A 23,591-nucleotide genomic window follows, 5' to 3' on the forward strand; every position below is an offset into this window, starting at 1 on the left:
CATGCTGCCGACGACCTGCCAGTGGATTAAGCCGTCGTATCTTGGGTGCATATTTACGCTGGCCGCTAGGGGCGCTTCCGTAGATTTACGCGTCAAATATGCAAATGACCTTTACGGAAGGCGTCGGTCCGGCGTAACTTTACCCCTCATAAAGCAGGGGTAAGTCATGTTAAGGTATGGACGTCGGAAACAGCCGTCGTATTTTACGTCGTTTGCGTAAGTCGTATGTGAATGAGGCTGGGCGTATGTTACGTTTACGTCGACAAAGCATTGAGCCGACGTATCTTAGGGAGTATTTGCGACGTGACTCTGAGCATGCGCACGCATGCGCCGTTCGATCAGCCATGCATTTACATGGGGTCACGCTTCATTACAATACAACACGCCCACTGCCTTGCTACTTTGAATTACGCAGGCTTACGCCGGCCCATTTACGATACGCCGACGTAACTTTGGGAGCAAGCGCTTTCTGAATACAGTACTTGCCTCTCAATGTTACGTCGGCGTAGCGCATAGGAGATGCGTTACGCCCGTTTAAAAATAACTAGAATGTATCTGAATCGCGGCCAAAGTGTTTCTGAGTGGCTCTGAGTGTCACCGGCGCCCCCGCACCTCTGGCCACATGCGGTACTGCACTCCCCAGAGGCTTGAATCCTGCTCGTCTTGGGAGACAACACTCGCAAATCGAGTCAGAATTTTAAAAATAAACGCTCTTAAATCGCATTACTCGCAATCCAAGGTTTTACTGTACAAATGTTCCTAAAGGGAACCTGTGATGAGAGAAGGTTTCCAATCAATGACTCTTCATTTGTAAAATGCTATCTGCTTGGTTCTAATCCCAAGTCTGTGACCCTGAACAAATGAGTAGGACACCCGACTCTACTTTGACCTTCTGGATCCGCATACTTGTTTCTCATCACAGACTCCGTTTGGAAGCCAGAGGATCAGGATAACAGTCAGAGGCTATTTCAGGAGGATGAGCAATGTTACCCCTATATTTCCCCTATGGCAGACGTACTAATCAAGTCACAGAATGTCCCACTGTTGTATAGGAACAGTCAGCTTACTAGTGAGTAATCGCTTCTTACCATATCAGTGTAAATATCGATGGCTGCATTTAAGCAGTTGATAGCCTCTATGGTTAGCAATTTGGGAAAGACAATGAAAAGCATCTTAAACCATACAGAATGTAAAAATAGTCATTTATGACATGCTGATTATGATGCAGTAGAGAATGCAATACCATGGAGGAGATAAAGGCACAAAGATGTGGGCTACACATGCGGCTACACATGCAGTCAGTTTAAGGTAACCAGCCCATTCAAGCTATGAACACAGCGCCAAAAGTGGCACAGCAATAATGCAATGGGATGATTCATGTGTATAAACATGGCAAAGATGGCGGACACCACATACACCATAAAACTTACCTTGTGGATCAGCCTTCTTGTAGGCATTTCCAGCATCTACAAAACTAGTAGCTGCATCGTGTTTGCTCTGCAGTTGCATGTGTAGCTTGCCTGCCTGACAAAATGCATTTCCTGCAGCTGCAAAACAGATCACAAAATAAATAATAGGATACAGAGATAAAGGCAGTACAATCAATAGCCAGCAACTATAGCTGTGGGTGGAGCCATGAAATAATAATAATGAAGAATTTGACACTTTGACAAATTCTCTAAATCTTATTAAAGGGATTGTAAATGCTTGAATGTTATATTTTCCTGTTCCATGTAAGTTTTATGGTTTGACACAGCAGCCTCGATCCTTCTCTTCGGAGATCCTCTGTTGGCGCTCCTGGCAGCGCCCCCCCCCCCCTCTCCGGGCTGAGTGCTCTACCCAACCCCGCTCCATGTCCATTGACACACAAGAGCGCAGCTCAGGACTGCCCCCTCCTCACTTGCTGTGATTGACAGCTGTCAATGGCTCCCGCTGCAGTGTTTGAGCCAATGAGGGAGAGATCGTGTGCACAACGCCGGATTGCGATCAGGCTCAGGTATGCATTTAGGGGATCTGGGAGGAAAGGGGTTGGGGGAGGGGAGCTGAATGCATTTTTTTTTTACTGCCTAGAATGCATAAGGCTACTTTCACACTGGGGCACTTTACAGGGGCTATAGAGCTAAAGATAGCGCCTGCAAAGAGCCTCTCTTTTACTCCAGTGTGAAAGCCTGAAGGCTTTTACACTGGAGCAGTGTGCTGGCAGGACACTCAAAAATGTCCTGCCAGCCGCATCTTTGAGGCGCCCCTGCCCATTGAAATCAATGCGCAGCGGCACTTTGTGGACGGTTTTAACCTTTTTTGGCGGATAGCGGGGGTTAAAAGAGTGGCCCTGATCCTCTTCTTCTGGGGTCCCTCAGCGGCGCTCCTGGCTCCGCCTCTTCTCGAGTGCCCTGTTGGAGAGGCGCTCTCCTTCGTGGAGATCCATGGGGGCGCGCGCCTGAGTCCAGCTTCTGCATCTATTCACATAGAAAGCAGGATTTGGCCCCGCCCCCCGTGCCATTGACAGCATAAAATGCATGAAGGCGAAAAACCTTGAGGGTTTACAACCCCTTGAAAGCCGAGGTCGACCCACCCCTGCAGAAATAAAAAGCCAGAAGCTACACATACTGCAGCTACTGACTTTTAATATTAGGACACTTGCCTGTCCTGGAGTCCAGCGATGTCGGGACCGCAGCCGTTTCCATCAGCTGTTGGGTGCTGCTGCCGCCACTGGCAGTAAGGGAACCTGGTGGTGAAGCATTACGGCTTCACGTTGGGTCCCTCCTGCGCATGCGCGAGGCATCGCTGCGTTCTCCTACTGGCCCAGTGGCGGGGAAGGAGGAGGGCGCTGAGCTGTGATGCAATTCGCCTCAGTCTCCCGACGTGGGGACAGGGTATCGGTCAAAGACAGGTACCCACTCCCCCCCAAAAGGTGACAAATGTGGCACCGGAGAAGGGGGGGTGGGGGATAGGAGACAAATAGAGCGGACTTCCACCCAAAAGTGGAACTTCTGCTTAATACCCCTTTAACAGCTGTTACCACATATGCTTATATGCCCTTATCAATTTTGGATAAGTAAATGACCAATTAAACAAAACTTGCTTTTGGCCAATACTGTCAACGTGTCAATAAGCAAAGGATAGAAGCCAAACAATCTGGTACTTACCAGGCCAGTTCTTTGCCATCTTAAACATGTTTGCAGCTCTGGCATACATGTCACAGGCTTCTTCTACTTTTGTGTTTCCCCTAATTCAAAGAAAAAAGAAAAAGAAAAAAAACACACACACACACATTGTTAGTTCTTCTAGAGATAGAACAGAGATTATATATATAAAAATTAGGGCTGTGCAAATTAACTTTTAATTAATCTTTAATTTTTTTGATTGATTAAAATTCTTTTGATTGGTACTCACCTCTCCGCTGGCTTCTGGGTCTTCCGTCGGAGATCCGGTGACGTCACGGACACCGGCGGGGCTTGCAGTGTCCATCTGAAGGGCTCCTTTGCTGTGCCTTCATATCTGCATGCCGGCGGGACCTCACTATCTGCCACACGCAAGGGCTGTTACACTTCTCTCTATCACTTCCCTCTATCAACCTGGGATTCTACAACCATCCACTAGGAGTTGTGATAGTTCCCTTCACGGGACATCTACATGCCGACGGACTGATGTTAACCCCTCCTCATCTGGATTCAGCAGTGGTATTGTTGTACACATTTTTATACCAGTATCATACTTAGCTACATGTTTTCATGACTGCTTTTGGTACCGTTTGGTATTACTTGCACCATTTTTACAGTTTATGTAGCTACATCGATTTTATCTCCAGTGCAATATTTATTTTGTTACCTACTTGAAGACTATAAAAGTTTAAATGCTATTCCCATCGAGCGCTGCCTTTGTGGTTTTTTTGTATCCTGCTATCCATTTTCCAGTGGTTGGGAGCTGCACTGGGAATCAGCCTGCAAGGAGATCAGCTAAAAGTAGTTGGATCTGTATGTGCGTTATAATTAATCAAAATTAGTCGATTAATCGATTAAAAATAAAAAATAGAAAAAATGGATTAATCGAACAGAAACATTTTGATCAGTAACAGCCCTAAAATATATATTCTCAAATCCACTTTACAACAAAAGCAAAGAACTTTAAAAGATAGAGAGCAAAATATTCATGCAACTGGTCTGGAGTTCAGTCGTGCTATCCATGGTAGAGAAGATGCAACAGCAGTCCCAGATCCTTTACCACAATAGCAGTATATGTGTTCCAGAAAGTTTATTAAATCAGCAGATAAAGATACTCCAGACACCATCCCCCCAGGTAGATCCCATCAAACAGATACAAGGAGATGGCCAGAGACTGCAGACATGATACAAGGAGATGGCCAGAGACTGCAGACATGATACAAGGAGATGGCCAGAGACTGCAGACATGATACAAGGAGATGGCCAGAGACTGCAGACATGATACAAGGAGATGGCCAGAGACTGCAGACATGATACAAGGAGATGGCCAGAGACTGCAGACATGATACAAGGAGATGGCCAGAGACTGCAGACATGATACAAGGAGATGGCCAGAGACTGCAGACATGATACAAGGAGATGGCCAGAGACTGCAGACATGATACAAGGAGATGGCCAGAGACTGCAGACATGATACAAGAGATGGCCAGAGACTGCAGACAGTGACATGATATGACATGATGCAGACATTAACAGGAAATGGCCAAAGACTGCAGAAATGATACAGTAGATCAGTGGTCATCAACCCTGTCCTCAGGACCCACTAACAGGCCAGGTTTGCAAGATAACTGAAATACATCACAGGTGATATCATTTGCTGCTCTGATTGCAGTATTCTAGTCTGCATCTCCCCAAGGTAATACATAAAACCTGGCCTGTTAGTGGGCCCTGAGGACAGGGTTGATGACCACTGCAGTAGATGTCCAGAGACTGCAGAAACGATAAAGGAGATGGCCAGAGACTGCAGACAATGACATGATACAGGAGTTGATGGAGAGCTACTGCCTGGAGAAACATTACATGAGCCAGCTAGAAATCACTGCTATAAAACACGGCAATAGGGAAAAACAGATTAGCATCTACAGGGACCCGGTGGGATGCACAAAAAGTGCTTAAAATAAGGACCACATGCAGCCCCTGGGCCACAGACTGGGCACCAGGGTATTAACAGAATATATGACTGATCGAATGTTACCCCCATTCTGATGTCGCGTACATACGGTCGTTTTTCGGCACGAAAAAAAACGACGTTTTTAAAAACGTAATTTAAAATCATTGTGTGTGGGCTTCACATCATTTTTCGGCTTCTGAAAAACGACAAAAAAAATCCGAACATGCTGCATTTTTTAACGTTGTTTTTTAAAATGTTTTTCGTGTTGTAAAAAATGATCGTGTGTGGGCTAAAACTACGTTTTAAACCCGCGCATGCCCAGAAGCGAGTTATGAGACAGGAGCGCTCGTTCTGGTAAAACTACCATTCATAATGGAGTAAGCACATCCATCACGCTGTAACAGACAGAAAAGCGCAAATTGTCTTTTACTAACAAGAAATCGGCTAAAGCAGCCCAAAGGCGAATAGAACTTCCCCCTCAGAGTGCCGTCGTACGTGTTGTACGTCACCGCGCTTTGTTCATCATTTTTCAAAAACGATGGTGTGTGGGCAACGTCCTTTTTTAATGACGAAGTTGGAAAAACTACGTTTTTTTTTTCCATGCCGAAAAACGACCGTGTGTACGCGGCATCAGATTCTCTTTCTGTTTCCAGTGCAGGTTAGAAAAGTGAAGCCGGGAGTGATTGCTGCATTGGCAACACAATTTATTCAGATGAAATTCTTCATGAATGACAAAAGCAGTCCTTCCATACAGAACACATAACCAACAGGAAGGATTCCATTATTGAGGGGGGGGGGGGGGTTGTTTCATCTTTTGACATTTCATCTCTTGGGTTCGGGGCTCCTGGGGGCCCATCAGTGGGATCTGCAGGTACCTCTCCTGCCCATCACCAGTCAGGTCAGCTTTTATATTGACGTCAGCCTTCTCATCATGTAAACACCTTTTTATATCAATTTATCTTCTGGCAGAATAATAATCATGGGCTGTGTGTCCCCAGACACATGCACAGACCTCTCTCGTGTATTAGCGCTCCTTCTGCTCTGGATATTTCCAGTACAATCTTTATGAGAAATGTATCTCCGTTCATTCGCTGAGGTCTGAGCAAAATTGAAATATCAGCTTTGTGTATCTGATGAATTATGCAGCAGCCTCCAGCGAAGGTTTGTGCCCCGGAGATCTCAGCACCGGCCACCCGCTAGGGACACGATGAGGGGGGTCTCACCATCCCTGCTGAACATCTCATACTATAGAAAAAACAGGAAATTAAACACTTCATATTGGGAGTCCGAGACAAAATCTTCTTCCAGACACAAAGTCAGTGTTTATTGGTGCATTCTGCAATGCAGGGTGACAAGTGAACTGTTGTGCAAGGTCACATACAGCCTTTAATGCATTAAAGTCTATTTTGTTTAAAAATAGCAGACATGTTATACTTACCTGCTCTGTGCAGTTAGTTTTGCACAAAATAGCACTGATCCTTCTCTTCTCGGGTCCCTCACCAGCACTCCTGTCCCCTCCCAGCAAGCAGCTTGCTTTGGGGTTACAAGAGCAGGCTCACTCCCGATCCGCTAATCTGCATGTCCATTCCAATATGGAGCTGTGGCTGGGCCCCGCCCCCTTCTCTCTCTCCTCATTGGCTCACTGACTGATTGACAGCAGCGGGAGCCAATGGTGCCCACTAATGTCTCAGCCAATGAGGAGGGAGCGTCCCTGGACAGCCGAGGCTCTCGTGCAGCATTGTTGGATCGAGATGGGGCTTGGGTAAGTATTAGGGGGGCTGCTGCACTTAGAATGCATTACGATAAAAAAAAAAAAAAAAAAAAACTTCTGCCATTTGAACCACTTTAAAGTGATACTAAAGTCTCTTTTTTTTATTGTTTAACCACTTGAGACCCGCGCTATCGACAAAAGACGTCAACAGCGCGGTTCTCAGGTGCCAAGTGGACGTCTTTGGACGTCATTTTAAATGCATTACCCCGGCGCGCGGCGGGTAACCACTGTGCCGCCGCATCGCTGGGGACCCAATGCGTGTACCTGGCGGCCGCGATGTCCGCCGGGTACACGCGATCGTCGGTGACACGGCAACTGACAGCAGGGACTGTCAGAGGAGAGGAGACCGATCTGTGTCTCTTGTACATAGAGACACAGCATCGGTCACCTCCCCCAGTCACCCCCCTCCCCCAACACAGTTAGAACACACCCAGGCTACACATTTAACCCCTTCCTCACCCTCTAGTGTTAACCCCTTCCCTGCCAGTCACATTTATACAGTAATTAGTGCATTTTTTTTAGCACTAATCGCTGTATAAATGTGAATGGTCCCAAATTTGTGTCAAAAGTGTCCGATACGTCTGTCGCAATATCGCAGTCCCAATAAAAAAAAAAAAAAAAAAAAAAAAATCGCAGATCGCCGCCATTACTAGTAAAAAAAAAAAAAAAAAATCATAATTCTGTTCCCCATTTTGTAGGCGCTATAACTTTTGCGCAAACCAGTCGCTTATTGCGATTTTTTTTTTTTTTTTACAAAAATACGTCGAAAAATACGTATCGGCCTTAACTGAGAAAAAAAATAGTTTTTTAAAAAAAAAAAAATTGGGATATTTATTATAGCAACAAGTAAAAAATATATGTATTTTTTTAAATTGTCGCTCTATTTTTGTTTATAGCGCAAAAAATAAAAAACGCAGAGGTGATCAAATACCACCAAAATAAAGCTCTATTTGTGGGGAAAAAAGGACGTCAATTTTGTTTGGGAGCCACGTTGCACGACCGCGCAAAGGTCAGTTAAAGCGACGCAGTGCCGGAAGCTGAAATTTCGCCTGGGAACGAAGGGGGTTTATGTGCCCAGTAAGCAAGTGGTTAAAAATAACAAACATATTATACTCACCTTCTCTCTGTGTAATAATTTTGCACAGAGCAGCACAGATCCTCCTCTTCCGGGGGCCCCTTCCTACTGCCAAGTACCCCCACAGCAAGCAGCTTGCTATGGGAGGGCACCCAAACCAAACCACTGCTCTGTGTGTCCACTCAGACATGGAGCCACAGCCTTGCCCCGCCCCCCTCTCTCTCCTCATTGGCTTACCGACTTTGATAAACAGCATAGGCATATAGCTGTGGGCGGGTCTGACAGCTGCTGTGGCCGGATGGTGCCCTTAGCTGTACGAACATATAGGGTCACGAATGCCCGGACCACAAGAAATCTGCTTACCAAGCCATGCCTGGGCACATGCTGCCTAAAAATGCGTACAGCAGAGTGCCGTCTAATCCCATGCAGTCAGGACCTCAGAGTTTGAAAGGCTGCTGGCAGTGGGGCAGGATGCCCTACCTTTGCCCCCTACCTGCATCTAAAACATCGGAGCCCCATGCACTAAGGCTTAAGGGCAACACCGCCCACCTTCATGGTCCCTGATGCCCTTCCCTCCATCGGTGATCAGCCATCACTGCCCATGCAGCCGGTGTAGTTCTTTTAAAAAGGACGCTCTTCATCTTCTTACTCCAGGGCTTCCGAGACGATCAGAGACCGCAGGCATCATCCCGGTATAACCACTGAAAGTCCAGCAAAATACAGGTACGCCGCTGGTCCAGAAGTAGATGAGTGGTCACATAATTTAGATAAAAGGTCTTTACATTCACTTTCCTCATCACTGACCAGTTGTTCTGTATTGGATTGTGTTCACACCACTGCTCTACAGACGCTGGATCTGGCACATACAGCACTCCTCCCCTATGGCACATTCTTCATTCATAATTAAACGCTGACTGCGTCATAAAACACTCAAAGCCTGCTGCCTCTTTAATATGCCTTTTTAAACGTGCATTTATATAGAAAACGAGGACAGTCTGCCCTAAAAGTCAGCAAATGATGCGACTTCTCTGGCAGTGCGATTTCATGTGCGGCTTGCCGACATCTGTGTGCCTTCATGTACAGGTGTCTTTGCAAGTCAGACATGGAATCAGCAAAAATAGTGCAGGAAGCGTATTCAAAACGATGCAAGTTGGAGTCACACCCATTTGAACGGTTCAAATAGTCATGTGATTTTTACCTGTCAAATTGCATGACAGTCACAGTGTGAACAGGGTGTTAGGGGGGTGATTTACTAAAACTGGCTACCATGCACAGCTGCACCACAATTTGCAATCTCCAATCAGCTTCGAACTTCAACTTGTTCACTTAAAGTGGAGGTTCACCCTATAAAAAATTTCTAACACTACATCCAGCCCAGTTCTGCAAATAAAATTACACTGACCTTTTTTTTTTTTTTTTCGCCGTAGATAGCGTTTAGCCTTAGAATTCACTGCGGCTTCAGTGTAGGGAATCCTGTGGGAGTGGGCGTTCATATTGACATGCCAATTGATTGACATGCTAAACGACGGCGCACACAGCGCGTCACAACTTCCCGAAAGAAGCTCGGGTCGGCTCTATTCGGCGCTGGTGAGCCGAGCCGACCTTCCTTCGGGAAGTCGTGACGCGCTGTGTGCGCCGTCGTTTAGCATGTCAATCAATTGGCATGTCAATAGGAACGCCCACTCCCGCAGGATTCCCTACACTGAAGCCGCGGTGAATTCCACGGGTAAACGGTATCTACGGCAAAAAAATAAATAAAGGTCAGTGTAATTTTATTTGCAGAACTGGGCTGGATGTAGTGTTAGAAATTTTTTATAGGGTGAACCTCCACTTTAAGCTTTGATAAGAAATCCTGGAAGCCGATTGGTTTCTACGAACAGCTGCACCTGATTTTGCACTCTCCAGCGTTGCTGAACCAACCCCTTAGCCCACGTTCACATTGGGCCGATTGGGAATGCGATTTGACATGCCAAATCAGAGGCTACTGCCGGCAATGGCACCGTTCGAACTTTGCGGCGCTGCACCGATTCCCAAAAGTAGTTCCTGTGCCAATTTTGGTGACTTCGGGGGGCGATTTGAATAGACATCTATGAACAATGATCCCGCACAGATGTCTGTCAAATCGCCCCTGAAGTCAGACTGAATTGCCGGTTTGAAATCGTGCTTATTCAGCCGAACTTGCACAATTTAAAACCGGTCCTCAATGTGAACTTGGGTTTAGTGACAATTTAAATCAAGCGGAGGTTCACCCAAATAACATTTATATCAGACCAACTTCTTTATACTTCTAACATGTACAGTCCGGAATTTTTTTTAGGCTGTACATACCTTCTAATCTTAATTTGCAATCCGGCTTCTGGGTACTTCTCCCCACGGGAGTAGGCGTTTCTATGCTGAGGAGGCATGTCACCTGGGAGGTCGCCCAGATGATTGACGTCTTTTCAGAAAAAGTTCTCCCCGGCGGATAAGGCCCCGCCCCCCGTATTGCGTAGGCGCGTCACAGCGTTTCCGAAAAAAGCCGAACATGAAGAAGCTCTATACGGCGCCTGCGCAGTCAGCTCTACACGGCTCCTACGCAGGCGCCGTATAGAGCCGACTCGCAGCTCTGCATGTTCGGCTTCTTTCGGAAACGCCGTGACACGACCTCCCAGATGACATGCCTCCTCAGCATAGAAACGCCTACTCCCGCGGGGAGAAATACCCGGAAGCCGGATTGCAAATATAGATTAGAAGGTATGTACAGCCTAAAAAAAAAAATTGCGGAAGTATAAAGAAGTTGGTCTGATAAGTGTTATTTGGGTGAACCTCCGCTTTAAATCAGGGGTAGGCAACCTCGGCCCTCAAGCTGTGGTGAACTACAAGTCCCATGAGACAGGACCCTGACAATCACAGGCATGAATCCTAGAGGCAGAGGCATGATGGGGTTTGTAGTTTTACCTCAGCTAGAGTGCCGAGGTTGCCAACCCCTGATTTAAAGCATCACCTACTGGAAATTTGGGGTACCGTAATTTTTGCTCACATAGTTTTGTATTTATTATTTTTTACATAAAACACACACACACACACACACACACATAAAATATATATCTTTTTTTTAAATCAGGAATTATAATTGTGTTTGTGTGCACTGAAATTCATTTTAGTGCATTTGATAACCATCTGAGCAAATATTGTGCAACAAAGGAAATTGTAACTACCCTCTAAAAGTTTAACTAAAGGCAAAACTTTTCTTTTTGGTTTTGGATAGAGTGGAGATGGATTCGAACCCGTCAGTTTTTATTGCTGTCTGTGCCCCATTAGGGAGATTCCCTAAGTGAAAAAAAAGAAAATCCCCAAATTTTGGGTCATCCTCAGAAAAGTAATAGAGGGGAAATCTTCCAATGGCGTCACTAGTTCTGGTGACCTTGGGGGGGGGGGGGGGGTCCCCAAGGAATCCCCAAAATTTGCAGAGATTTTCCCTCACTTCCTGTTTGGCTATCAGACAGGAAGTGAAGAGAAATCTCTGCAAAAAGAAAGTTAAAAAAAAAATCTGACAGTTGTTATAACCCTCCCTTGCGCTATCCAAAATGAGAAAACAAAAAAAAAAAAAAGTGCCTATAGTTCTACTTTAATTCTACAGGGCCTCTGCTTTCAGAACATAGCGTAATTATTCGAGTATAAGCCGACCCGAGTATAAGCCGATCCAAATATAAGCCGAAGCACCTAATTTTACCACAAAAAAATGGGAAAACATTAACTCGAGTATAAGCCTAGGGTGTCCATCTACATGCCTCACTGTGCCCATGACTAGACTTACGTTTAACATGGGAGCATATAGAAGGGATGCCCGGCTTTGAGAAAAAAAAAATATTCGGTGCTCCACAGTCGTAGGTCCCCCCAGAGAACAAACTTTGCACACTTGTAGAGGAAGAGTGGGGCTACATGCGTGCCAAGTTTGGGGTCCAGGGGACCTACGGCCAGCCGGTACCGGGTCCCCAAAGTCTGGGAGATCAGGTGCAAAAAGGTGACTCGAGTATAAGCCGAGGGGGGCATTTTCAGCGCAAAAAAATGTGCTGAAAAACTCGGCTTATACTTGAGTATATACGGTATATATAATATTCTTCTTTTGTTTTTTTAGTGCCAAAAATGCAGGTTTTACCAAGTATGCAAAAAAAAAAATAAAATGAAGTGGTTAAAGGGGTTGTAAAGGTTTGTTTTTTATTTTCTAAATAGGTTCCTTTAAGCTAGTGCATTGTTGGTTCACTTACCTTTTCCTTCCATTTCCCTTCTAAATGTCCCCCCCCCCCTTTGTCTGAATTTCTCACTTCCTATTTCTCCTCAGTAAACTTGCCCCCATCATCTATGGGGGTTAGTCAGCCAGAACAGCTTACTGAGGAGGAACAGGAAGTGAGAAATTCAGACAAAGAAAAAAAAACATTTAGAAGGGAAATGGAAGGAAAAGGTAAGTGAACCAACAATGCACAAGCTTAACCACTTAAGCCCCGGACCAATATGCTGCCTAAAGACCCAAGGGGTTTTTACAGTTCGGGACTGCGTCGCTTTAACAGACAATTGCGCTGTCGTGCGACGTGGCTTCCAAACAAAATTGGCGTGCTTTTTTCCCCACAAATAGAGCTTTCTTTTGGTGGTATTTGATGACCTCTGCGGTTTTTATTTTTTGCGCTATAAACAAAAATAGAGCGACAATTTTGAAAAAAATGCAATATTTTTTACTTTTTGCTATAATAAATATCCCCCAAAAACATATATAAAAAAATGTTCCCTCAGTTTAGGCCGATACGTATTCTTCTACCTAATTTTGGTAAAAAAAGAAATCGCAATAATCGTTTATCGGTTGGTTTGCGCAAAATTTATAGCGTTTACAAAATAGGGGATAGTTTTATTGCATTTTTTTTTTTACTACTAATGGCGGCGATCAGCGATTTTTTTCATGACTGCGACATTATGGCGGACACTTCGGACAATTTTGACACATTTTTGGGACCATTGTCATTTTCACAGCAAAAAATGCATTTAAAATTCATTGTTTATTGTGAAAATGACAGTTGCAGTTTGGGAGTTAACCACAGGGGGCGCTGTAACATTTAGTGTTCACTTAATGTGTGTTTACTACTGTAGGGGGGTGTGGCTGTAGGACTGACATCATCGATCGAGTCTCCCCTATAAAAGGGATCACTCGATCGATGCGCCGCCATAGTGAAGCACGGGGAAGCCGTGTTTACATACGGCTCTCCCCGTTCTTCAGCTCCGGGGAGCGATCGCGACGGAGCGGCTATAAACAAATAGCCGGATCGCTCCCCGAGGCTTACCGACCGCCGCATGTAGCGGGGGGGGTCCCGTTCGGACCCCCCACCCACGTCAAGCAGAGCACATACAGGTACGTTGATGTGCCTGTCCGTGCCATTCTGCTGACGTATATCTACATGAGGAGGTCGGCAAGTGGTTAAAGGAACCTATTTAGAAAATAAAAAAACGAACGTTTACAACCCCTTTAAAGCAGAAACTTGCAGTACAGATCTTACATTTCTGAGCCCCTCTACTTACTGCACTCAGCTTTTCTTAATTGCATAAACTTTTCTGATTTATTGGTGGTTTGGGAAGCTTTGGTTTGACTGTTACAGGTATTTATTATTTAATGAGTAGGCTCAGAGAATGGTGGAAGTGTATTTTAAGTCTCATTACTTCATTACTCCAGAATACATACAGTCTAAGACTGGATTCACACCTATGCAATTTTAGTGCTTTTTGCATTTTGCAGATTTGCACTACAGTCCATTTAACATGGTTTCCTATGGAACATGTTCTGTAGTGCAAATCTGCAATAAAAATGCCATAGGTGTGAATCAGCCCTTATATGGACGGGATTCACTACAAACCAGACACATTTTGATGATCATTTTACCAGTCATGGAGCGGTATCATATGTGGGGCCTGTGATGGCGTTTTGTAGGGGTGCAACGGATCGGTCAACCCGTTCGGATCGGCACACCACGCGATCCGCCGATTGATATCCGCGGCCTCGGCCATAGGAAAGGCAGCGGCTTCGGCCTAGCTCTGGAGCGGCGGCCATCTTGGTACACCCGGCGGCGGCGTGCTGACGTCGGCGCACGGGTCTGTCTACTTGCGGGGAGATGTGGATATTACAGTGGGGGGAGAGAGGTGGACATTACAGTGGGGTGTGAGAGGTGGACATTACAATGGGGGAGATGTGGATATTAGTAATATCCACATCTCCCCCGACTGCAGGCAGGGGTGGACTGACCATTCAGGCACTCGGGCACTGCCCGAGGGCCCCATGCCACTAGGGGTTCCCATCAGGGTTGCCTGCCTCAGTAAAACACGCGCGCGTGTGTGTATTCTGTGTGTATGTACTGTATACTGTGTGTGTATATTGTATGTGTATATACTGTGTATGTATACTGTGTATGTATACTGTGTTGCCCCATAATCTCCTATTGCCCGGGGGCCCCATGAGTTGTCAGTCCGCCCCTGGCTGCAGTCATCATTCAGATATCTCCACTCAAAGTCCAGGACGCCATATGACAGCTTTGGGCAGGAAGTGGTTAATGCATTCGATGCATTAAAGTAAAAAAAAAAAAAAAAAAATAAACTTGTGTCACAGACTCTCCCCCTCATCCCCTTTATTCTTACCTGAACCCCACTGCGATCCAGTGCTGTGCAGGAGAGCTGAGGCTCTCCTGTCCTCGTCCGTCCTCCCTGGGCAGGCTGATAGCATTGGGAGCCATTGGCTCCTGTCAATCAACTCCAGTGGCGATGAGGCGGGGCCAAGCCCCCACTGTGTGTTGATGAATGCAGCAGGGGGGCTTGGGAGTGAGCCTGCATGAGTGCCCCATGGGAATCGGTTTTCCATTGGGCGGGTACCAGCAAGAGGGGGAGCCAGGAGCGCAGGTGGGGGACCCAAGAAGAGGAGGTTCAGGGCCGCCCTGTGCAATTCCATTGCACAGAGCAGGTAAGTACAGACACGTTTGTTTTTGTTTTGTTTCCTTTACAACCACTTTAAATGCCTTTACAGGTCATCAGTTTAGAGTGAACGGTGTTGTAACCGAGATGTGTGCATGGTAGGGGCAGTGCTTTGGCTCCTGCAGTCAGTACTGGAGGTATGGATCTACTGTTATGAGACTGGAGGAAGTAAACACGGGACTAGAAGTCACCCCACTTATGTTCTATTGAGATCTAGGAGCCCCTTTTCTGTGGTGGAATTTGTAGTCTTCCATTCACAGGTCCCTGTGAACAGATGACTTGGCCAGTGGCAGCTGGGGCTCAAAACTTTTGGGGGGGCGCAAACAAACTTAAAAAAAAAAAAAACCTCAAAACGCAGCCACTGTGCCCAAACGCAGACACTGTGCCCATCAATTGCCCGCCTGGCACTTACTTGTCTCGGTTGAGCAGCGGGTCACTGCGGCGTTGTCCTCCACGCTCCTCGATGTCTTCTCCCATCCTCTGCTACAATTGGATGCCTGATTGGCTGAAATGACAGGCGCTGTGATTGGACGCCTATCAGGTGACAGGTAACAGCCCCGAGCACCCAATTGGCCGAGAGGCGGTTCAGCATTAGGAAAACGAATATTCATTCCCTTCCCGAACACACCGCTGAGTGAACTGCGAGCGCCCAGCATGGGGCCCGCTGTTTACCTTTTTGAACGCCTATTAGAGCCCATGAGCTCTAATCAGGTGCTTCCAAAAAATACCCCGCTGCTGTAATTTAGGTGCCCTGCACCCGAAAAGGGGCCAGGCAACTGAATATGGGGTGGCAGCAATGCATGAATCTATCTATGGTGATAAAGAGGTGAAGAGAAAGAGCCCCCCTCTTTATGGACGCAGCACCACTGGATTTGGCTGTGCAGGCAGAGCATGCCAGATTTAAACACACTGCAGGGAGAAGCACGCCACAATCCTGATAAGCGGGAATTGGGGCAATTTGCGGGGAGGATTAGGCATTGTGACCATAAATATGGATGGAAGAGTAAATTGTGGCAAAAAAAAATGTAGACCGAGGGCCAGATTCTTAAAAGGCTTACGACGGCGCAACGCCATTTACGCCGTCGTAAGTCCTAATCTGGCCCGGCGTATCTATGTGACCGATTCTTAGATATCCCTTAGATCTGACAGGCGTAAGGCTCTTACGCTGTGAGATCTTAGATGCAATTTTTTTCCCGCCGCTAGGTGTCGCCTGGTCGTTTTCCCCGTCTATGCAAATTAGCTATTTACGCCGATTACCGAGCGGACGACGCAGTGAATTTACGACGTTTCCGTAAGCGTAAACTTGCCCCTGCTATATGAGGGGCAAGTTTACGAAGGTCCATCGTATGCCATGTTAAGTATGGCGTTGGGTCAGCGTCATTTTTTTCCGTCGTTTTCCTAAGTCGTTCGCGAATAGGACTTTACGTCAATGACGCTCACGTTGGCGTCATTGACGTTCTCCGTCGTGAGCTGGAGCATGCGCACTGGGCTATTTTTATGCCCGGCGCATGCGCAGTTAGATCGGCGCGGGGGGCGCGCTTAATTTAAATACAAGCCGCCCCCTTTGAATTACGCGGCCTTACGCCGGGCCATTTACACTACGCAGCAGCAAATTACGGAGCAAGTGCTTGGAGAATACGGCACTTGCTCCAGTAATTTGCGGCGGCGTAGTGTAAATGGCTTACACTACGCTGTCGCGGATTCTACCAGAATCTGGCCCCGAGTCTTTAAATTTCGCCCCTTTTCTCAGGGGGTTAAACAGGAAATCATTTATTGGGATTCTAGGCGCAGGAATTACTCCAACCCTCAGAGCAACTTTATGTAAATCCGGGGCTCATATACAATGGATACGTCACCAATGTTCCACCTACTAATCAGATTACATTTATGATAATTGGTGGCTCTGGAGCAATGATGACAATGCTTTATACTGACACTGCAGCCTCTCGTACTAAAAGAACAAAACAAGGAAAGGAAAAGCCGTCACGGGCAGAGAATTCTTCACTACAATATATACGTGTTCTACGTCTTTCCCTACATTTCATATATACTGTACATTACATATGGAGGAACACCGGGGGGGGGGGGGGGGACATTGTATGGAATACAGGAGCCAGTGTGTCCAATCCAGGAACCAGGAGGGGTTTCCTTTTAAGAGGCATCTCCATTTACTACTAGGTCAGTCATTCCTAATCGGGGTTCTTCCAGAGGTCACCAGGGGCCCCCTGAGCTGTGGATGACTGACCTCCGATCTGATGGAGCCTGCATAGTGGCAGGTCCAACATAGGGTGACCACATGTCCCTCATTTTGAAGGTCTGTCCCGGGCACAATTATTCTAAGACAATACAGTGTCCTGGAATGAAACCGACACAGCCATCCCCCCGGGCCGCCACATCACCGCTTTACTCACTGACAGCACTTGTCTTGGCCCGGGAATGCCTGGAGGAGCACAATCCCCGCCCACTGCTTGTGATTGGAGAAATCATAAATCCCGCCTCTTGTGTCCAATCACTGTGCTGCGATTCAATACAGCACAAGCCGATTTTTGGGAAGGGAGGGTGTCCCCGAATAGTAGTTGGGAAATGTGGCCACCCTAGTCCAACACCATCTGGCAGAGAGCACTGCATGACACCAATTACCATTTTAAGCTGTCTGTAAGGGGCATCCTCCCCACTGGCCACCAAGGCAGGGGGCATCCTCCCCACTGGCCACCAAGGCAGGGGGCATCCTCCCCACTGGCAACCAACGCAGGGGGCATCCTCCCCACTGCCCACTGGCAACCAACGCAGGGGGCATCCTCCCCACTGGCAAGCAACGCAAGGGGCATCCTCCCCACTGGCAACCAACGCAAGGGGCATCCTCCCCACTGGCAACCAACGCAAGGGGCATCCTCCCCACTGGCAACCAACGCAAGGGGCATCCTCCCCACTGGCAACCAACGCAAGGGGCATCCTCCCCACTGGCAACCAACGCAGGGGGCATCCTCCCCACTGGCAACCAACGCAGGGGGCATCCTCCCCACTGGCAACCAACGCAGGGGGCATCCTCCCCACTGGCAACCAACGCAGGGGGCATCCTCCCCACTGGCAACCAACGCAGGGGGCATTCTCCCCACTGGCAACCAACGCAGGGGGCATTCTCTCCACTGGCAACCAACGCAAGGGGCATTCTCTCCACTGGCAACCAAGGCAAGGGACATTCTCTCCACTGGCAACCAAGGCAAGGGACATTCTCTCCACTGGCCACCAAGGCAAGGGGCATCCTCTCCACTGGCCACCAAGGCAAGGGGCATCCTCCCCACTGGCAACGCAAGGGGCATCCTCCCCACTGGCAACGCAAGGGGCATCCTCCCCACTGGCAACGCAAGGGGCATCCTCCCCACTGGCAACGCAAGGGGCATCCTCCCCACTGGCAACGCAAGGGGCATCCTCCCCACTGGCAACGCAAGGGGCATCCTCCCCACTGGCAACGCAAGGGGCATCCTCTCCACAGGGACATCCTCTCCACCAACAACCAACGTAAGGGGCATTATCCCCACTGGCAACCACCGTAAGGGGCATTCTTTCCACTGGCCTCCAATATAAGGGGGTATTTACACTGGCAGCTGGGATGGTAAAATCAGGCAGTTGAGTGCCGCTCCTCCTCCACACACGCACAAAACATCCAGCTACAATATAACATTCTGGGGCAAAAAAAAAACCTTGCTTACCACATAATGGTGTCAGGGAGGGCATTAATGCCCACATTCCCTACATGTGTCCCCACCTGCAATGTTAGTAAAAGAGAAGACGCCTGCACCGTATCGTCAGCTTCATACTTGTGCGGGTGAAAAACAAGCTCATAATCGGGTACATTCCCAACCCGCGTGGAAACGCGCTGATCCTTAACAGACGCACAGGGGTGACAATAATCCTTCACCACTTCAATACCGGATACCGGGCACCTCCCCCCCCCCCCCCCCTCCTGCCCAGGCCTATCTTCAGGTTTCATCGCCGCCATACTTTGAATGACAATTGCGCAGTCATGCAACACTGTGCTGTATGAAATGTTTATCATTTTTTTCATACAGATAGAGCTTTCTTTTGGTGGTATTTAATCACCCCTGGGGTTTTTATTATTTGCACTATAAATGAAAAAATACCACACAAAAAAAAAAAGTTTTAGTTTCTGTTATAAAATGTTGCAAATAAGTCATTTTTCTTTTTCGCTGAGGGGCGCAGATGATGCCACGCAGGCACTGAGGGGCGCAGATGACGCCACACAGATGAGGCCGAGCAGGCACTGAGGGGCGCAGATGATGCTGCGCAGATGAGGCCGGGCAGGCACTGAGGGGCGCAGATGAGGCCACGCAGGCACTGAGGGGCGCAGATGACGCTGCGCAGATGAGGCCGGGCAGGCACTGAGGGGCGCAGATGAGGCCACGCAGGCACTGAGAGGCGCAGATGAGGCTGCGCAGATGAGGCCGCGCAGATGAGGCCGCGCAGATGAGGCCACGCAGGCACTAAGGGGCACAGATGAGGCCACGCAGGCACTGAGGGGCGCAGATGACGCTGCGCAGATGAGGCCACGCAGGCACTGAGGGGCGCAGATAGGCCGCGCAGGCACTGAGGGGCGCAGATGATGCTGCGCAGATGAGGCCGGGCAGGCACTGAGGGGCGCAGATGATGCCGCGCAGGCACTGAGGGGCGCAGATGACGCTGCGCAGATGAGGCCACGCAGGCACTGAGGGGCGCAGATGAGGCCACGCAGGCACTGAGGGGCGCAGATGACGCTGCGCAAATGAGGCCACGCAGGCACTGAGGGGCGCAAATGAGGCCGCGCAGGCACTGAGGGGCGCAGATGACGCTGCACAGATGAGGCCAGGCAGGCACTGAGGGGCGCAGATGACGCTGCGCAGATGAGGCCGGGCAGGCACTGAGGGGCGCAGATGAGGCCGCGCAGGCACTGAGGGGCGCAGATGATGCTGCGCAGATGGGGCCGCGCAGGCACAGAGGGGCGCAGATGACGCCGCACAGGCAAAGAGGGGCGCAGATGGCGCCGCGCAGGCACAGAGGGGCGCCGCGCAGGCACAGAGGGGCGCAGATGGCGCCGCAAAGGCACAGAGGGGCACAGATGACGCTGCGCAAATGAGGCCGGGCAGGCACTGAGGGGCGTAGATGAGGCCGCACTGATTACTCACTGTGCCCTGTCAGATCCGCTCTTTTCCTCACACGTCTCTGTGTGAGAAAAAGAGAGACAATAACTGGCAAGTTTGTTTACACTGTGACCAGCTGTGATTGGCCCGTTTGACCATCTGTGATTATTTATGTACAAAAGCACAGGGCGGTCACAGGGCGGCGCACATTGGAGGACATCCTCCCAGAACCAAGCTAGTTCAGTTTTCTTTGGCTTTTTCCCTGTGTTTTCACCTGGTGATCTGGCCAGTAACACACTTCCTGTATTAGAGCCCCCCCCCGACTCTGGATGAAGGAGAACGGGGGGCACAGCAGACCGCAGCATTGTCAGTCTGGGGGGAGGGTTAGATGTTTTTAGAAGATTTCTAAAACTGAAGCAAATCTGCAGCTCACACTTTATAATCAATTACAGCATTTTTTATTATTTTTATCAATTTTGGGATAAAGGCTTTACATAAAGCTGATCATTGCAAGCATCTGTCAGTGTTAAAGGGTTTGTCTCATCCATGTAACCTAATACTATATGCTGGAGAGCTTTTTGAAAAAAAAAAAAAAAAAACAGACTTGCTGGCTGGATCACCAGATTGAAAATAGAAAAAAAGAAAACCTGAAAAATAAAACTAATGCAGCCATCACATCTAAGAATCGGTAAGCTGCAATATAAGAAACGTTTGCTTTCGGATTTGATACCGCTTTAATGGCACCCATGTGCGCCAAACTGCCCTTAGCACCATGTGGTTGAGCGTGGCGCATTTTTAAAATATGTTGGACTTTTCTCTCCCCAGGTTTGCCGTGGAAGTGCATCTTACTGAAATGCTAGGACTGCTGTTTAGGTGACGTGCGCATGCAAAAGCCTACGCGTGAGTGACCCAAGCTCAACCATGAAGAATGAGAACCCCCCTCCCCCTCTGGAAGAGCCAGCGCCCAGCCCCGAGGGGGGGGGGGGGGGAGGGCATAAGCAGCCACAGCAGTCTCAGGCTGGCCATACACTATACAATTTTCTTATTCAACTTCCCTTTAGATTTACCAAAACCCTATAATATGAGGTCAGACTTAAACCCTTTCAATGTGTACGCTGTCAGGCAGGCCCTTGCACTACATAGTTGAAAGTAAATCTAAAGGAAATTGTATAAGAAAATTGTATAGTGTATGGCCAGCCTAGGCATCTGCATCCATGGCAGCCTAGGGTTCGGTGACCGCACTGTCACATGCCGCTCCCGGGGGGGCTCTGGGTACGACCAGAAGGTGGCAGCATGGGCTCACGATCATGTGACCAAGGTGGCTGCCAATCGCAGTGATCGGGAAATCACTGGTTGAGGACAGCTTTATTGGAGGTTTAAAAGACCCTCCTCGATGGGGGAGGGCCACATTATTGAGGCCTATATATGCCCCCCCCCCTGTAATATGAATAAGCCCCCAAGGATCATGTGACTCATCATAGATGGGGGAGTTAATAAGGACTATGGGCCAGATTCACAAAAGGGATACTCCGTCGTATCTCTGTTTCTATCTATGCGACTGATTCATAGAATCAGTTACGCATAGATATCCCTAAGATCCGACAGGTGTAACTGTTTTACACTGTCGGATCTTAGGATGCAATACCTCGGCCGCCGCTGGGGGGAGTTCGCGTCGTAAACCAGCGTCGGGTATGCAAATTAGGAGTTACGGCGATCCACAATGGATTTTTGCGTTCACTACGTCGCCGTTAGTCTAGTTTCCCGTCGCAAATTTAGTCGTCATTTTTGGTGCCCTAACTTTAGTCAGCAATCGTATTGCTGTCTAAAGTATGGCCGTCGTTCCCGCTTTGAAATTTAAAATTTAACGTCGTTTGCGTAACACGCCCGGGAATACGGAAGTACGCTACGCGCGTCGCCGTTCGGAAAAAATGACGGCGCGCAAAGCACGACGGGAATTGCGAAACGGAGCATGTGCAGTAGGTCCGGCGCGGGAGCGCGCCCAATTTAAATAGCACACGCCCATTTGAATTGGCCCGCCTTGCGCCGGAGGCCGCCGGCGTAGTTTTCATCGCAAGTGCTTTGTGAATCAGGCACTTGCGATGAAAACTTGCGGCAGTGTAACGTATCTACGATACGTTACGCCGCCGCGATTCTACGTGAATCTGGCCCTATATGCCCCCCCCCCCCGCCCAAGTAACCAATGCTGGGGTCATGCGACTCATAGGTGAGGGAAGGGAGGACCACTTTAATGAGGACTATATGCCCCCCCCCCCGTAATATGAATGGGCAGCCAATGCCATGGGACTCATAGGTGGGAAAAAGGGAGGGCCGCTTCAATAAGGCCTATATGCCCCCCCCCCCCCCCCTCTCCCCAACACCAATCAGCCTCTAAGCTGCTAATGCCATGACAAGGATCATGTGACTCATCGGGTGGGGAGGGCCACATTAATGAGGCATATATGCCCCCCCCAGTAATATGAATGCCCCCCCCCATGCAGCCAATACCATGTGACTCATCATAGATGGGGGAGCTAATGAGGCCTATATGCCCCCCCCCCCCCAAGCAGCCAATGCTGAAGCTTTAATGAGGCCTATATGCCCCCCTTGTTATATAAATGCCCCCCCCATGCAACCAATGCCAGGGCAATGATTATGTGACTCATCACATAGGTGGGGGGGAGCAGAGGACTGCTTTAATGAGGCCTATATGCCCCCCCTAATATAAATGGGCCCCCATGCAGCCAATGCCACGGTGGTCATGTGACTCATCATAGGTGGGGGGAGGGGAGGGCCACATTAGTGAGTCCTAAATGCCCCCCAGTATTAGGAATGGTCCCCTATGCAGCCAATACCATGGTAGGGGTCACGTGACTCATCATAGGTGATAAAAAGGGGGGCCGTAACACCCCCCGTCCGTCTATATAAATTGACCCCAATGAAACCAATGTCATGGCAGGGGTCACGTGACTCATCATAGGTGGGGGAAGGGAGGGCCGCTTTAATGAGACCTATAACCCCCCCCCCTCCCCCTGTAATATGAATGGGCCCTCCATGCAACCAATGCCATTGCAAGGGTTCACATGACTCATCAGTGGGGGAGGGGAGGACTGCTTTAATGAAGCCTAAATGCCCCCCCAGTTATATAAATAGTCCCCCATGCAGCCAATGCCATGGCAGTGGTCATGTGACTCATTATACTGGGTGGCATTAATGAGGCCTATATACCCCCCCCCCCCATATAAATCAGCCCCTAAGCAGCCAATGCCATGGTGCCATGGCAGGGGTCACGTGACTCATCATAGGTGGGGGAGGGCCACATTAGTGAGGCCTAAATGCCCCCCAGTTATATAAATGGGCCCCCAATGCTGGGGTCATGTGACTCATCATATGTGAGATTTCTCATCAGACATACATGTTGTGTGGTGGGGGGGGAGGGGATGATCCCCATTGAAGTGTATGGGGGGGAGGGGATGATCCCCATTGAAGTGTATGGGGAATGGAGAAGGAATCAGGGATC

At 48.6% G+C, this 23,591-nt stretch overlaps 1 protein-coding gene across 2 annotated transcripts in view; it reads right to left on the reverse strand.

The window, feature by feature from the left end:
• The window catches only part of NAPB (NSF attachment protein beta), a 52,572-nt gene that overhangs the window by 28,694 nt on the left and 287 nt on the right, over positions 1-23,591 (reverse strand). Inside the window, exons 2-4 of one of the 2 annotated variants that reach the window (XM_040351679.1) lie at positions 3,147-3,226; positions 1,431-1,547; positions 1,089-1,135 (exon numbers count right to left, since the gene is read on the reverse strand). In XM_040351679.1, the coding sequence (XP_040207613.1) occupies positions 1,089-1,135; positions 1,431-1,547; positions 3,147-3,226 (244 nt within the window). Of the gene's footprint in view, positions 1-1,088; positions 1,136-1,430; positions 1,548-3,146; positions 3,227-23,591 lie in introns of those variants that run through there. The other variant, XM_040351680.1, reaches the window with a different exon arrangement.

Source organism: Rana temporaria, chromosome 4 (assembly GCF_905171775.1).
Source record: "Rana temporaria chromosome 4, aRanTem1.1, whole genome shotgun sequence".
Classification (NCBI taxonomy): domain Eukaryota; kingdom Metazoa; phylum Chordata; class Amphibia; order Anura; family Ranidae; genus Rana; species Rana temporaria.